The following is a 17735-nucleotide window of genomic DNA, read 5'->3' as shown; positions in this document are numbered from 1 at the left end:
CAAAATTTAATACATTAAAAAATTAGGTATATTACAGACCATACTTTTGATCATAAACTAGTACAATTAGAAATAAATAATAAAAGTGATGAAAACTTGAAAATGAAGAAATTCTAAGTAATTCTAAAGATACTTAGATATCCTTAGACCAAAGAGGAATTCAAAATTGAAATTGGAACAGTAAAAACACTTTACACCCAACCTATGCACACAGCAAATGGTGTACTAAAGGGAAAATATCTTCATTATTAAGGAAGAAGTAGTTAAAATAAAAGAATGTCATGCTCATCTTTTAAAATTTAAAACCAAAAGTTAAAAAAAAAAAAGCTAGAGAATTCATAAATGCTTAGGCTGACATCAGACAAATCGGAAATTTAAAAAAAAAATGAAAGGGGAAGGATACTGTGAGAAGTCAAAAGCATTCTCTTTGGAAAGATGGAAAGAGAGTGGTTAGTGGGGCAGGGAGTGTGGAGGAGAGAATATGGGGAGTGGAGGAGGGAAGAGAAAGAAAAGGATGAGCAAAAGAATCATGAAATGTTCAGAGAAACATCTGATTTGGACTTTTGCTTTTGAGGGATCCCCTGTTCCCTAGAATTCAGGTTTTCTTGTCTGTCTGTCTCTCTTAGTGCTTCAGTCTCTGATTCTTTGCTGGTTTGGCAGGCAACATTGCAGCATGGTTGGGAGCGCAGATTCTGGAGCCAAGAGCCCTGAGCCAGTCCCAGCTAGCCACTTCTCTCCAGATGTATCAGCTCAGCTCTTGGTGCCTGAGAGACCCTGAGAGTACCTCCCTCACAATGCTGTGTGGATTTGTGCATGTCAGCATGTAGTGCAGCCCCAGGCTTCTCCCAGGACGTGCTCAATAAACCTCAGGGGTGTCCTCTTCATTGCCATCACTCCTTTGCAGATTTCCCGGGATGGATGCTCCTTGGGGTCTTGTTTTTGTGCTGGGTCACTCCATCTTTCAGCAGTTCTGCTTTCATTTAATGTCTTTTCTCTGAGATGCATTCTACCAGTCCAGTATAAATATTGTTACCGAATAAGTACTAAAAAGAATCATTAGCATTTGTTGTATTTATCGTGTAGTAGGCATTGTGTTTGGAGAAGGCAGTGGCAACCCACTTCAGGACTCTTGCCTGGAAAATCCCATGGACGGAGGAGCCTGGTAGGCTGCAGTCCATGGGGTCGCGAAGAGTCGGACACCACTGAGCGATTTCACTTTCACGCAGTGGAGAAGGAAATGGCAACCCACTCCAGTGTTCTTGCCTGGAGAATCCCAGGGACGGGCGAGCCTGGTGGGCTGCCGTCTCTGGGGTCGCACATAGTCGGACACGACTGAAGCGACTTAGCAGCAGCAGCAGGCATTTTGCTTAGTGCTTTGTATGCATTATCTTATGTAATTTCCCATAAAGTGGCCTTAAGAGTATAGTCACTGTTACCATCAACAGAGGATGAAAAGGAAGCTCAGAAAGCTCTAGACACTTGCTCAGAATCACACAGCTAGAGGGACTGACATTTGAACCTCTTTGTCTGATGTTACTCTGCTCCTTTTTCTTGATATATTACTTCTCAGATTTAGGTATTGCTTGCCTAAAACAATGACAATCAAAAAGCACACTAGGGTGGGGTAAGACCTCTGTGCCACCTTCCATGTGTCCAGGCTCCTAGTCTCAGCTTTGCCTCTGCCTATGGTGGAACCTCCATCCAGTCACCTGACATCTGAGTCTAAATGTTTTTACTGGTTAATGCAGGAGCTTGGTCTGAGTGACATCTCTGAGGTCTCTTTCGAAGCCCCTGGTTCTCTGTGGATGTGTACATCAGGTTATGCTTACGAAGGAGCCTCTTCTGAAAGGAGTTAAACAGTCTTATTTTTGCCAGAAGTATCAAATGCGTCTGTGGTATCTTGTGAGTTCCCAGATGACCTCGTTGGTGTTTTTGTGTGTTGCCCAGGTACTCCAGGAGCAGATCCGTGCCCGGGACAACATTAGCTACGGAACTAATTCTGCCTTAAAGACCCTGGAGATGAGGCAGCTCTCTGGCCTGGGGGATCTCCGGGGAAGAGTGGCCAGGTGGGTAGTCAGGTATTTGTATCTCTGTGTATCAAGAGTGATTTCTCATCAACTTCATTTTAATGGGGAATATATTTATGAAGCACCAAAGCAGTCTTTGTCTTTTTCTAGTACATTGTCTCCTTTTCCCATAAAATCTACTGGCGGAAGTTAGACCTTGTTTTGAGTAGCCCTGATTCAACTGTACTTCTGTAGTTGGAGCTGTGTGTGTGGAAGGTGATGAGCGGAGGGCTCAGCTGACCTGTGTAATTTGTTAGATTGTTATATTTATTGAGCCCAATAATACAATGTTGGAACTTATAGTTTGTACGTCTTTTTTTGGAGGGGGGCATTTTACATATCTCATTTATTAGCTAAGATGATCAGGACTAACTGATTTTAAAATTTTTATTAATAAAGTAAATCTAACATCTATTTTTTCTTATTTTAAATTAATTTTTATTGGACTATAGTTGCTTTACAGTAGTTGGTGTGTCTTTTTAAAATTTCATTTCCTCTGAGGTATGGCAGAAATCAACACAATATTGTAAAGCAATTGTCCTTCAATAAAAAATAAAAATTTTAAATCTTTTCCTTATTCATTTTTATTACCTTTTCTGAAAGTATCAGTCCATGGTAGATTGTACACTTGAAAAAGAGACCATTCGTCTCAGGTCATAGGAAGGGTGCTTTTCTAGGGACTTACTACTGAAAAAGTGCCCCATGGACCGACCAGCAGCGTCCCTGTCACCGGGGGCTTGTCAGAAATGTACAACCTCTGAAGCATTCTCGGGCCTCTTCTGCCCTCTGCTGATATTAAGAGTCAAGCATGAGTGTACATGGGAGATGTGAAGTTAACAGGCAGTTTGAATCAGCTTGCAGTGAAAGTGAGGGTGGTCTGCAGAGAGTGGCAAGGGAGGAAAGAATCCAAGGTCTCTTTGGACCAGACAGGATTTTAGGGGGTATTAGTGCCAACAAAACTTGAAGGACTCTGAATATTGGGCCTGTGAATTCAGGTTTGCTGGATGACGTCGGTCTCATGGCAGAGGGCTCCTGGTCGCCACTCTTGTGTGAGTTCTCTCCTCATCTGGGTAAACCCCAGTCTCTGTAAGGCCCATGGTGGCAGATGTCCCCTTGAGCGCCTTATGTCTCTCTCCCCTTGCACAGTACTTTCAGCAGTACTGCTTGTTAGTCCCTGATTGGATCAGGCTCTCGTATATCTGTGCCTTTGTGCTTGCTGTACTTGGGTTTCCCTAGTGGCTCAGAGGTTAAAGTGTCTGCCTGCAGTGCAGGAGACCTGGGTTCGATCCCTGGGTCGGGAAGATCCCCTGGAGAAGGAAATGGCAACCCACTCCAGTATTGTTGCCTGGAGAATCCCATGGACAGAGGAGCCTGGTGGGCTACAGTCCATGGGGTCGCAAAGACTCAGACATGACTGAGTGACTTCACTTGTTCTTATACCTGCCCTCTCCCCTTCTTTCCTAACTTCTAGTCGGCCTTTAAAGTTCAGCTTAAGTTTTACCTCCTCCAGGAAGTTTTCCCAGATCCCTTTCTCCTGAACTTACCTACCACTCTCTGTGCTGTTGAGTCTCTCTGTTGCCTTGGGGCAGAGTACGTCATCTTTTTGTAACCTCAGTGCATAGAACCAGTCTCTGGAAGACAGTAGATACTCAATAAATGTTTATTTGGATGAATTAAAGATTTGGAAAATCACTGTTAATTGGACTTGAAGTTTTTTTGTGCGGAGATCAGCTGAAAGGAAACCCCAGCTCTGTTATACCTCTCAGAATTGGGAGGATCTAAAGAGCTTCAGAGCTACAAGGCAAGAGTAGGAACTTCAGGAGAACTCTAGAAATTTTCCTAGTCACTTGAGTTGCAGATGGAGGTTGAGTGAGGTGATATATGGAAGGGGCTTAGTGTGTACCTGAGATGGAGTGAATATAGAGCAGACAGGACCTGTTATGCAGCGGCCATGAAATTATCCTTGTAACACTGGTTCTAATTACAAAATGGAGAAATTGTTTTGAAACACTTGCAGGAATTTTACATTTTTCCTCTGCAGTTTCTTATTAACGTCTCTACCCAGCTTGTTCCTTCTCTGTAACAAATGCTTTTACTCTGAAACAGTCAAAATAATGTGTTGTGAACACCACATATTTTTGCTTTATTTTAGCATTCCATCTTTCTTCTGGAATGCTAATGAGGCTTTGGTTGTTGAAACAAACTCATGTGAAATAATTCCTGGGGAAAGTTTTAACTTTCTTGTATTAATTATGTCATGGTTTTGAAAGGATATGAACTCTTCAAGTGATAGTCTTGGATTACCAGGCTGCAGTACTATTTCAGGTTTTAGTTTATAGTGTTCATGGATCCATTGGTGAAGTAATTGATAGGAAACAAACCCTGATACCTCCCTGGAGAGCCAACAGGAAAGGGCAAAGGATAATTCTCTGCAGAAATGATAGACACCCTTACTTCACTAAGCAGAACACACTTGAACAGGACTGTCTCAGAGAGTTTCCCATTCCTCCCTGACCCAAAGCCTGGAGTCTAGCTTTTCTGTTCCTACTGGGACATTTGGTCCATTTTTTGGCTTACCATCTTTATTTGTCCAGGACTCAGTAGCTTCCTCCACTTTCCTCTCTGAGATCTGTTTGCATGGTATCAGAGTTTCAGAGGAAAAATACCTGTGTACTGAGGCAGGTGTGCACATTCCCTCAGATTAAGTCCAGGTGCAAAGAAAAAAAGAAACAGATGGGATATCATCAAGTTAAAATTTTTTGGCCATTATAAATAATGCTCTTATGCACATTCACATACGAGGTTGTGTGGTCATATGCTTTAATTAATTTCTCTTGGATGTGTATACCTAGGAGTATAGCTGTTGAGTAATATGCTTTGTATATATTATAACTTTAATTAAAAACTGGATATTTAGGTAGTATATTGTAGCAGTCCTGGAAGCTGATGCCTTGGGCTTGTTTTTGTTGTTTGCTTGGTTAAGTGACTTAGCTGGCCTATGTTAGTGATGTCTGTTTCTCCCACAACATGAAGCCTCTCATGACAGGATTGATGCCGATCCTCAGAGGCTGCACAGTCAGCCTGTGATGATAGCAGTTTTTGCAAGGCTCTCTGTGACTATCTCTTTCCTTCGTATTTTATTAAGCTGCCTGCCTCTGTTGGTGTCACACCCAAATCTTAGGCTCCACTGATTCCTTGCAGATTACTCTACTGTTTTTTTCTTTGCTGTTTGCTTACTTTGTTCTTCTTTGCAATTTAATCATTTTAAAAATTGCTTTTATTGTATTATACAACCTAGTATCCCCAATATATTTCTTTTTTTAAGTTGTAGTATAATTGATTTACAATATTATGCTAGTTTCAGATGTATAGCACAGTGATTCTATTATACAAATATGTGTATATATAGATGTATATTTTTCAGATTATTTTCCCTCATAGATTATTACAAAATATTGAGTATAGTTCCCTGTGCTATACAGTAGGTCTTGTTGGTTATCTGTTTTATGTATCTGAGTGCATGAGTGCTCAGTCATGTGCGATTCTTTGTGACCCCCATGGACTATTTATAGCCTGCCAGGCTCCTCTGTCCATAGAATTTCCCAGGCAAGAATATTGGAATGAGTTGCCACTTCCTTCTCTGGGGGATTTTCTCTACCCAGGGATCGAGCCTGTGTCTCTTGAGTCTCCTGCATTGGCAGGCAGTTTCTTTACCACCTGAGTCACCAGGGGAGCCCTGTGTATGTATAGTAGTATGCATCCATTATGCTGTACTGTTTTTGACAATGCCCTAGGATGTAAATTGCTGTTTAGTCGGATTCAGTTAAACCATCACCCACAGAGATGTTATGGGGAGGGAGGTGGGAGGGGGGTTCATGTTTGGGAACACATGTAAGAATTAAAGATTTTAAAATTAAAAAAAAAACAAAAAAAAAACCATCACCAGCATTTAAGGGCTAATGACATATACATATAATCAGTTCAGTTCAGTCGCTCAGTCGTGTCCGACTGTTTGCAACCCCATGAATCACAGCACGCCAGGCCTCCCTGTCCATCACCAACTCCCGGAGTTCACTCAGACTCATGTGCATCGAGTCAGTGCTGCCATCCAGCCATCTCATCCTCTATCGTCCCCTTCTCCTCCTGCCCCCAATCCCTCCCAGCATCAGGGTCTTTTCCAATGGGTCAACTCTTCTCATGAGGTGGCCAAAGTACTGGAGTTTCAGCTTTACCATCAATCCTTCCAATGAACACCCAGGACTGCTTTAGAATGGACTGGTTGGATCTCCTTGCAGTCCAAGGGACTCTCAAGAGCCTTTTCCAACACCGCAGTTTAAAAGCATCAATTCTTTGGCGCTCAGCTTTCTTCACAGTCCAACTCTCACATCCATACATGACCACTGGAAAAACCATAGCCTTGACTAGACGGACCTTTGTTGGCAAAGTAATGTCTCTGCTTTTGAATATGCTATCTAGGTTGGTCATAACTTTCCTTCCAAGGAGTAAGCGTCTTTTAATTTCATGGCTGCAGTCACCATCTGCAGTGATTTTGGAGCCCCCCAACATAAAGTCTGCCACTGTTTCCACTGTTTCCCCATCTATTTGCCATGAAGTGATGGGACCAGATGCCATGATCTTCGTTTTCCGAATGTTGAGCTTTAAGCCAACTTTTCACTCTCCTCTTTCACTTTCATCAAGAGGCTTTTTAGTTCCTCTTCACTTTCTGCCGTAAGGGTGGTGTCATCTGCATATTTGAGGTTATTGATATTTCTCCCAGCAATCTTGATTCCAGCTTGGGCTTCTTCCAGCCCAGCATTTCTTATGATGTACTCTGCATAGAAGTTAAATAAGCAGGTTGACAATATACAGCCTTGACATACTCCTTTTCCTATTTGGAACCAGTCTGTTGTTCCATGTCCAGTTCTAACTGTTGCTTCCTGACCTGCATATAGGTTTCTCAAAAGGCAGGTTAGGTGGTCTGGTATTCCCATCTCTTTCAGAATTTTCCACAGCTTATTGTGATCCACACAGTCAAAGGCTTTGGCATAGTCAATAAAGCAGAAGTAGATGTTTTTCTGGAACTCTCTTGCTTTTTCCATGATCCAGAGGATGTTGGCAATTTGATCTCTGGTTCCTCTGCCTTTTCTAAAACCAGCTTGAACATCAGGAAGTTCACGGTTGACGTATTGCTGAAGCCTGGCTTGGAGAATTTTGAGCATTACTTTACTAGCATGTGAGCCCCTGTTTGAGTTTCCTGAGCCATACAGCAAATTCCCATTGGCTATCTATTTTACATATGGTAATGTAAGTTTCCATGTTACACTTTCTATACATCTCACCCTCTCCTTCCCTGTCCCCATGTCCATAAGTCTATTCTCTATGCCTATTTCTCTATTGCTGCCCCGTAAATAAATTCTTCAGTACCATTTTTCTAGATTCCATCTATATGCATTAGAATATGATATTTATCTTTCTCTTTCTGACTTACTTCATTCTATATAATAGGTTTCAGGTTCATCCACCTCATTAGAACTGACTCAAATGCATTCATTTTTATGGCTGAATAATATTCCATTGTGTATATATACCACAATTTCTTTATCCATTCATCTGTTGATGGACATCTAGGTTGCTTCCATGTTCTAGCTATTGTAAATAGTGCTGCAGTGAGCAATGGGATACATGTGTCTTTTTCAATTTCGGTTTCCTCAGGGTATATGCCTAGGAGTGGGATTGCTGGGTCATATGGTGGTTTTATTCCTAATTATTTAAGGAATCTCCATACCACCTTCCATAGTAGCTGTATCAATTTACATTTGCTCCAAAAGTGCACGAGCGTTCCCTTTTCTCCACACCCTCTCCAGCATTTATTGTTTGTAGACTTTTTGATGATGGCCATTCTGACCAGTGTAGGGTGATATCTCATTGTAGTTTTGGTTTGCATAGCTCTAATAATGAGTGATGTTGAGCATTGTTTCATGTGTTTGTTAGCCATCTGTATGTCTTTGGAGAAATGTCTGTTTAGGTCTTTTCCCCACTTTTTGATTGGGTTGTTTGTTTTTCTGGTATTGAGTTGTATGAGCTGCTTATATATTTTGGAAATTAATCCTTTGTTTCATTTGCTATTATTTTCTCCTACTCTGAGGGTTGTCTTTACACCTTGCTTAGTGTTTCCTTTGCTGTGCAAAAGCTTTTAAGTTTAATCAGGTCCCACTTGTTTACTTTTGTTTTTATTTCCATTACTCTAGGAGGTGGGTCATAGAGGATCTTTCTTTGATTTATGTCATCAAGTGTTCTGCCTGTGTTTTTCTCTAAGAGTTTTACAGTTTCTGGTCTTACATTTAGGTTTTTAATCCATTTTGAGTTTATCTTTGTGTATGGTGTTAGGAAGTGTTCTAATTTCATTCTTTTACATGTAGTTGTCCAGTTTTCTCAGCACCATTTATTGAAGAGGCTGTCTTTGCCCCATTGTATATTCTTGCCTCCTTTGTCAAAAATAAAGTACCTATAGGTGTGTGGGCCTATTTCTGGGCTTTCTATCTTGTTCCATTGGTCTGTATTTCTGTTTTTGTGTCAGTACCATACCGTCTTGATGACTGTAGCTTTGTAGTATAATCTAAAGTCAGGAAGGTTGATTCCTCCAGCTCCATTCTTCTTTCTCAAGACTGCTTTGGTTATTCGGGGTCTTTTGTATTTCCATATGAATTGTGAAATGTTTTTGTTCTAGTTGTGTGAAAAATGTCATTGGTAATTTGATAGGGATCGCGTTGAATCTGTAGATTGTGGTTGATAGTATAGTCATTTTTACAGTATTGATTCTTCCTACCCAGGAACATGGAATATCTCTCCATCTGTTTATGTCATCTTTGATTTCTTTCATTAGTGTCTTATAATTTTCTGTGTACAGCTCTTTTGTTTCCTTAGGTAAGTCTATTCCTAGATATTTAATTCTTTCTGTTGCAATGGTGAATGGGATTGATTGCTTAATTTCTCTTTCTGATTTTTCATTGTTAGTATATAGAAATACAAGTGATTTCTGTCCATTGATTTCATATCCTGCAACTTTGTTGAGTTCACTGATTAGCTCTAGTAATTTTCTGATACTATGTTTAGGGTTTTCTATGTACAGTATCATGTCATCTGCAAATAGTGAGAGCTTTACTTCTTTTCTGATCTGGATTCCTTTTGTTTCTTTGATTCCTTTTATTTCTGTGATTGCTGTAGCTAGGACTTCTAGAACTATGTTGAATAAAAGTGGTGAAAGTGGACACCCTTGTCTTGTTCCTGATCTTAGGGGGAATGCTTTCAGTTTTTCACCATTGAGAATAATGTTTACTGTAGATTTATAATATATGCCCTTTACTGTGTTGAGGTAGGTTCCTTCTATGTCCATTTTTTGAAGAGTTTTAATCATAAATGGGTGCTGAATTTTGTCAAAGGCTTTTTCTGCATCTATTGAGACGATCATATGGTTTTTATCTTTCAATGTGTTAATATGGTATATCACATTGATTGACTTGTGTAGATTGAAGAATCCTTGCATCCCTGGAATAAACCCAACTTGTTCATGGTGAGCTTTTTGATGTGTTGCTGAATTCTGTTTGCTAAAATTTTGTTGAGGATTTTTGCATCTATGTTCATCAATGATATTGGTCTGTAGTTTTCTTTCTTTGTGTTGTGTTTGTCTGATTTTCATATCAGGTGATGGTGGCCTCTTAGAATGAGTTTGGAAGTGTTCTTCAGTTCAGTTCAGTTCAGTCACTCAGTCGTGTCTGACTCTTTGTGACCGCATGAATCGCAGCACACCAGGCCTCCTTGTCCATCACCATCTCCCGGAGTTCACCCAAACTCACCTCCATCGAGTTGGTGATGCCATCCAGCCATCTCATCCTCTATCGTCCTCTTCTCCTCCTGCCCCCAATCCTTCCCAGCGTCAGAGTCTTTTCCAATAAGTCAACTCTTCGCATGAGGTGGCCAAAGTACTGGAGTTTCAGCTTTAGCATCATTCCCTCCAAAGAAATCCCAGGGCTGATCTCCTTCAGAATGGACTGGTTGGATCTCCTTGTAGTCCAAGGGACTCTCAAGAGTCTTCTCCAACACCACAGTTCAAAAGCATCAATTCTTTGGCGCTTGGCTTTCTTCACAGTCCATACATGAGAGTCTTGCATCCATACATGACTACTGAAAAAACCATAGCCCTGACTAGATGGACCTTTGTTGGCAAAGTAATGTCTCTGCTTTTGAATATGCTATCTAGGTTGGTCATAACTTTTCTTCCAAGGAGTAAGCGTCTTTTAATTTCATGGCTGCAGTCACCATCTGCAGTGATTTTGGAGCCCCCCGACATAAAGTCTGCCACTGTTTCCACTGTTTCCCCATCTGTTTGCCATGAAGTGATGGGACCAGATGCCATGATCTTTGTTTTCTGAATGTTGAGCTTTAAGCCAACTTTTTCACTCTCCTCTTTCACTTTCATCAAGAGGCTTTTTAGTTCCTCTTCACTTTCTGCCATAAGGGTGGTGTCATCTGCATATCTGAGGTTATTGATATTTCTCCCAGCAATCTTGATTCCAGCTTGTGCTTCTTCTAGCCCAGTGTTTCTCATGATGTACTCTGCATAGAAGTTAAAAAAGCAGGGTGACAATATACAGCCTTGACATACTCCTTTTCCTATTTGGAACCAGTCTGTTGTTCCTTCCTCTGCAGTTTTTTGAAAGAGTTTTAGAAGGATAGGCATTAGCTCTTCTCTAAATGTTGGTTAGATTTCTCCTGTGAAGCCATCTGGTCCTGGGCTTCTGTTTTTTGGGGGATTTTTGATCACAGTTATCACAATTTCAATTTCAGTGCTTATAACTGTATTGTTCATAATTTCTATTTCTTCCTGATTCCGCCTTGAAAGATTGAACTTTTCTAAAAATCTGTCCATTTCTCCCAGGTTATCCATTTTATTGCCATATAGTTGTTCACAATAGTCTCTTATAATCCTTTGTATTTCTGCATTGTCTGTTGTAACCTCTCCTGTTTGTTGATTTGATTCTTCTCTCTTTTTTCCTGATGAGTCTGGCTAAAGGTTTGTCAATTTTGTTTATCTTCCCAAAGAACCCACTTTTGGTTTTATTAATCTTTACTATTGTTTCTTTCATTTCTTTTTCATTTGTTTCTGCTCTGCTCTTTATGATTTCTTTCCTTCTACTATTTTTTTTGTTGTTTTTTTCTAGTTGTTTTAGGTGTAAAGTTAGGTTGTCTAGTAGATGTTTTTCTTGTTTCTTGAGGTAGGAGTGTAACGCTATAAATGTCCCTCTTAGAACTGCTTTTGCTGCATCCCATAGGTTTTGAGTTGTCATGTTTTCATTGTCATTTGTTTCTAAAAATTTTTTGATTTCCCTTTTGATTTCTTCAGTAACCTGTTGGTTATTTAGCAACATATTGTTTAATCTCCATGTGTTTGTGTTTCTTGTAGCTTTTTTCTTGTAATTGATAACCTAGCCTCATAGCGTTGTGGTCAGTGAAGATGCTTGACACGATTTCAGTTTTCTTAAATTTACTGAGATTTGATTTGTGACCCAAGATGTGGTCTATCCTGGAGAATGTTCCATGTGCATTTGAGAAGAAGGTGTATTCTTCTGCATTTGGATGGAATGTCCTGAAGATATTAATGAGATCCATCTCATCTAGTGTGTCATTTAAGACTTGTGTTTCCTTATTAATTTTCTGTTTTGATGACCTGTCCATTGGTGTGAGTGGGGTGTTAAAGTCTCCTACTATGATTGTGTTACTGTCAATTTCTCTTTTTATGTCTGTTAGTATTTGTCTTATATATTGAGGTGCTCCTATAACATGAACCCCTTTTATTAATGTTGAATTATTTTCTAATATAGATATATATCCCAAGGCTCTCTTACAAAATGCAGTGAAAACATGGGAACAGACCAAAATTTACACAAAGGGGACAAACAAGTTGTAGAGCAATAATAAGGTCTTCTCAGGATGATATAGGATGTTTCTCTCTGTTTCTGCTCCTGTCTCTCACCTCCTTTTTCTTTTTTTTTTAGACTTTTTATTTTGTATTGGCATATAGCTGATTAAAGGGCTTCCCCAGTGGCTCAGCATTAGAGAATCCACTTGCAATGCAAGAGATGTGCATTCAATCCCTGGGTCAGGAAGGTCCCTGGAGGAGGGCATGGTAACCCACTCCAGTATTCTTGCCTGGAGAATCCCATGGATGGAGGAGCCTGGCTACAGTCCACAGGGTCACAGAGTTGGACATGGCTGAAGTTACTGAGCATGCACATAGCCTATTAATAATGTTGTGATAGTTTCAGGTGAACAGTGAAGGGACTCAGCCATACATACATATCATAACACCTCTTGATTATGCCAATATTTTGTTAGGCCATAACACCCATATTAAAAGCTTAGTTATGATACAGTAATCCCAAGGGAATACACCCTGAGACTCCCAGTGGGTGCCTGAAACTGGGGATAGCACTGAAGCCTCCCTATATATATATACTATGTTTTTTCCGATATACTTATCCCTGTGAGAAAGTCTAATTTATAGCTTAGGCAAAATAAGAGATTAACAATAATTAATAATAAAATAGAATAATTATAAGAGTTTACTGTAAAAAATATTGTGTGAATGTGGTCTCTCTCTCAGAATATCTTAGTGTAGTGTATTTACCTTTGCAAGGTTGTGAGATTATAAAATGCCTATGTGAAGAGATGAAGTAAAATGAATGACATAGGCATTCTGTAAGTGTCATTGCTTTTTAAATGCCGTATGCTACCATGTCACAAGCTGTAAGAGAAGATCTGCCTAAGCATGAAACTCAAGTCATGTCTGTGGTTAGACATTTGGGACCCTGTTCTGGACTTTTAACCACCTCCTTGCCATCATTGATCAGACAGCCAAGAGATAGAGTCATTCTGCCACCTAACTGCTGCAACCAAGAGCTGTACCTGGAAGACAGCTGCCCAAAGACCTGAAAAGGGAAATTTTGGAATGAATACATCAGCAGTTCATCTGTAATATTACATCAAGATAAAACAGGACAACTGGTCGGAATTCAGTGCAGGTTCTTGTTTAACTAAATCTGTTGAGTCATGCCTACAGCTACATGTGAGCCTCAAGACTGCCTTTTATGATGTGTGTTTTTTGAGAAGAAAGGAAGGGGGCTTCCCTGGTGGTCCATTGGTTAAGAGTCTGCCTGCCAATGCAAGGGACACAGGTTTGATCCCTGGTTCAGGAAGACATACTATTCTGTCACTTGTTTCTTCATGACAGTATATTGTGGGCCTCCTTCCAGTATGCACATGACCTGACTGACTTTTTAATTAAATATGGGATATTCTGTTCCATGTATGTATCATAATTTAATATATTTAGCCACTCCTGTATTAATGGAAATGTGTGTTGTAGCTCTGATACTTTGACCACCTGATGCGAAGAGCTGACTCATTGGAAAAGATCCTGATGCTGGGAAAGATTGAGGGCAGGAGGAGAAGGGGGAGACAGAGGATGAGATGCTGGGATGGCATCATTGACTCAATGGTCATGAGTCTGAGCAAGCTCTGGGAGATGATGGACAGGGAAGCCTGGTGTGCTGTGGTCCACGGGGTTGCAAAGAGTCAGACATGGCTGAGTGACAGAACAACAACAATGTTGTAGTGTTTGTGTTTCCAAGTGAGACAAAATATGGAAGCCAAGCTATAGCTAGTGCAAATCTGTGAGCCATGAGCTTTAGGATCATTTTGAGACCTTTTCAAGTAACTTATTTAAATATAGTCTGTCCCTTGAACTGCTTTGTGAAGATGATAAACTGGTATGGTGTAAATTTCCATCTGACAAATTTCCATCCAAGAAGCTGTTATTTGGATTGGAAAATAATATTTTTGTATTTCATGGTAATTTAAAAATTCAGATTTCTCCAAATATAATTTAGATAATGTTTTGCTTAAAAATTTTGAGCTCAAAATTAAAAAGAGGGGTCTGTATTTGATATTGTTTTTTAGGCATCATTTGTGAGTGGGATGATTTTGAGGACTAAATGAACTAATATTTAGTTCATGCATAAGTCCATGTTTAATTCATGCATAATATTATGCATCTTGGACAGTGCATGGTACGTAGTAAATATTCCTTATAGTCATTCATTGGCAAGTATTTATTGAGCCCCTACTACAAGCAAGGCAATGTGCTCAGCACTAGGGTTTTAGTGATAGAAAAGGCAGTTGCCCTTCTTCCTTAAATGTAGTTTATATTCCTTCTAATAGGAGAGATAGACATTAAGCAAATTATTGCAAAATAATTATTTATTTTACTTATGATTCTGGTTTATAGATTTGGGGGGAGTTTCTATAGAAATGATCGTATCATCTGTATATATTGGCAGTTTAATTTCTTCTTTTCTGATCCTCATATCCTTAGTCTGTCTTTTTTGTCATCTTGTACTGGGTAAAATCTTCAGTACAGTTCATTAGAAATTTAACAATGAGCATCTTTCTCTTGTTTTCAACTTTAATGAGAATACTTCCAGAGTTTTTCCATTTTTTGGATGATGATTAATCATGGATTCATCAGATTTGGGAAGTTTTCTTGCACTCCAGATTTACTAAGACTCTTTATAATTTGTATTGAGTTTTCTCAAGTGTTTTTGCATCTATTCAAATCACAGATTTCTCTCTTAATCTGTTAATGTAAATTTAGCAAGGTGGTTACTAATATTAAAGTACAAAGATCAGTTTCTTTACTAAAAACCAATAGGAAACAACTAGAAAACATACTTAAAATGAAGATGTTATTTAAACTAAAATCAGGGAATGTGTAATAACTAGGCATATATCTAACAAAAATTGTTCAAGACTTCTTGAAAATTAAAAAAATTGGTTAAGAAATAATAAGAAAATATAAATAAATAGAAACAGGTATTATATTCAAGGGTAGGAAGTCTTTAATATCTTTAAAAATATCAGTTTTCACAAATTAATCTTCAGAATCAATGAAATTACAATTAGATTACAGAGTTTTATGGAGAAACTTGATAAGATGATCCTAATGTTTGTACATCAGTTAAGAGTCAGAAATACTCAAGATACTTATGAAGATGACCAAAGAGGGGAGAATTGCCCTACTAGATACCAAGACTTGCTATGAAACTGTAGTTATTAAGATGTTATGTTGGTGGCTTAGGGATAGAGAAATTGAACAGTGGAACAGGATAGAAAGTCCAGAATTGAACCACACATGTATGGGACTTTGATATATGTCATAGATGGCGTAGCAGATCCATGGAGAAAGAAGAGACTGTTAAGTAAATGGAGCTAGAAAATTTATCCATTTCAAAAAAGATTCATTTTTTTCCCTATCTCATATCAGATATAAAATCACCTCCAGATGAGTAAAGGACTTAAATGCTGAACATAAGACTTAAAACTTTTAATAGAAACATATAGAGAAATATCTTTTAGACCTTTTGGTAGGGGAAGATTTCTTCTTGATATAGAAGGCATTGAGAAGTTTGATTATGTTAAAATTTAAAGTGTTGCTCACCATTCTTAAATAAGAAAATGAGAAGTTACAAATGGAGGAAGACGTTGTATAGTAAAAAGTTGTGTCAAGAATATATGTACAAGTTGAGAATAATGCAAACAATCCAGTGTAACAGTGGGTAAGAGACATGAACTGACGTCAAAGAAGAAACACACATGGCCGATAAACATGTGAGGAGATTCAGTAGCATTGGTTGATACTGAAATAAAAATTTCAAAAAGCAGCAATATATGCTTTCTCACTCCCAGTAGATTGGCATCTAAAATGTCCAAAAATGCCAAGCATTAGAGAGGGTGTAGGTGCACAAGATCTCTTACCTGTTGTTTAGTGGGAGTATAAACTAGTGAGGGCTGATGTTACCTCTCAGTGCTGAACATCCATATACTTTGAGATCCATCAGTTTATGCCCAAGATAAATTGCTGAAGTTGTACCACAGGAGGGTATGTTCATAGCATCATTGTTCGAAGTAGCAAAGTCTTGCAATAACCTAAAGTGCCCATTAGTGGAAGTTTGGAAAATAAATTGTAACAAACAATAGAATGTTATTTTGTAGTTAAAATGAATAACTACTGTAGTGTTTAACAATATAGTTGAAGCTTAGCAATAAGTGAAAACAATAAGTATCAAAATATTACTTATGACATAATGGCTTTTGTAACAGTTGAATTCAACTAATACACACATACACATACTTTTAAGAAATATATATGTGTGCTACTACTGCTAAGTCGCTTCAGTCGTGTCCGACTCTGTGTGACCTCATAGACGGCAGCCCACCAGGCTCCGCTGTCCCTGGGATTCTCCAGGCAAGAACACTGGAGTGGGTTGCCATTTCCTTCTCCAATGCATGAAAGTGAAAAGTAAAAGTGAAGTCGTCTAGTCGTGTCTGACTCTTAGCAACCTCATGGACTGCAGCCTACCAGGCTCCTCCATCCATGGGATTTTCCAGGTAAGAGTATAGGAGTGGGTTGCCACTGCCTTCTCCACAATATATATGTGTGTATATATATATATTAATACATAAATAGACATGTATATGTGTGTGCAATACAGTCTTAAAAGGAGGACAAGGGAATGATGACACAGGATTTAAAATAGGAACAGTTATTTAAAAATAATGAACTGAATAAAGTGAGCCATGAATAAAGTGAGCTGCAGATGGTGATTGCAGCCATGAAATTAAAAGATGCTTGCTCCTTGGATGGAGAAGGCGATGGCACCCCACTCCAGTACTCTTGCCTGGAAAATCCCATGGACGGAGGAGCCTGGTGGGCTGCAGTCCATGGGGTCGCGAAGAGTCAGACACGACTGAGTGACTTCACTTTCACTTTTTTACTTTCATGCATTGGAGAAGGAAATGGCAACCCACTCCAGTGTTCTTGCCTGGAGAATCCCAGGGATGGGGGAGCCTGGTAGACTGCTGTCTCTGGAGTCACGCAGAGTCGGGCACGACTGAAGCAACTTAGCAGCAGCTCCTTGGAAGAAAAGTTATGACCAACCTAGTCAGCATATTAAAAAGCAGAGCCATTACTTTGCCAACAAAGGTCTGTCTAGTCAAAGCTATGGTTTTTCTAGTAGTCATGTATGGATGTGAGAGTTGGACCATAAAGAAGGCTGAGCACTGAAGAATTGATGCTTTTGAACTATGGTGTTGGAGAAGATTCTTGAGAGTCCATTGAACTGCAAGGAGATCAAACCAGTTAATCCTAAAGGAAATCAGTCCTGAATGTTCATTGGCAGGGCTGATGCTTAAGCTGAAACTCCAATACTTTGGCCACCTGATGTGAAGAGCCAGCCTGTTAGAAAAGACTCTGATGCTGGGAAAGATTGAAGGCAGGAGGAGAAGGGGATGACAGAGGATAAGATGGTTGGATGGCATCACAGACTCAACGGACATAAGTTTGAGCAAGCTCTGGAAGTTGGTGAAGGACAGGGAAGCCTGGCATGGTGCAGTCCATGGGGTCACAAAGAGACAGATACAACTGAGTGACTGGACAACAACAGCAAGTAGAAAATGATAATAATAGTGGTAGTAATAGTAATAATAATAAATTTTAAGAAGTTCAGCAGAAGAAAAATGTGGGGTATCCGGAAAGTGTTTAATTGCTATACCTGA

The 17735-nt window shown here is 39.4% G+C and overlaps 1 protein-coding gene across 1 annotated transcript in view; it reads left to right on the top strand.

The window, feature by feature from the left end:
* Positions 1–17735, top strand: part of FAM81A (family with sequence similarity 81 member A) — a 57252-nt gene that overhangs the window by 21683 nt on the left and 17834 nt on the right. The window contains exon 4 of the mRNA XM_052646493.1: positions 1948–2066. Coding sequence (XP_052502453.1) covers positions 1948–2066 — 119 coding nt within the window. The remainder of the gene's footprint in view (positions 1–1947; positions 2067–17735) is intronic.

Source organism: Budorcas taxicolor, chromosome 10, assembly GCF_023091745.1.
Source record: "Budorcas taxicolor isolate Tak-1 chromosome 10, Takin1.1, whole genome shotgun sequence".
Lineage (NCBI taxonomy): Eukaryota > Metazoa > Chordata > Mammalia > Artiodactyla > Bovidae > Budorcas > Budorcas taxicolor.
The sequence above is the reverse complement of the archived record's forward strand: the minus strand, read 5'-3'. Positions and strand labels throughout refer to the sequence as shown.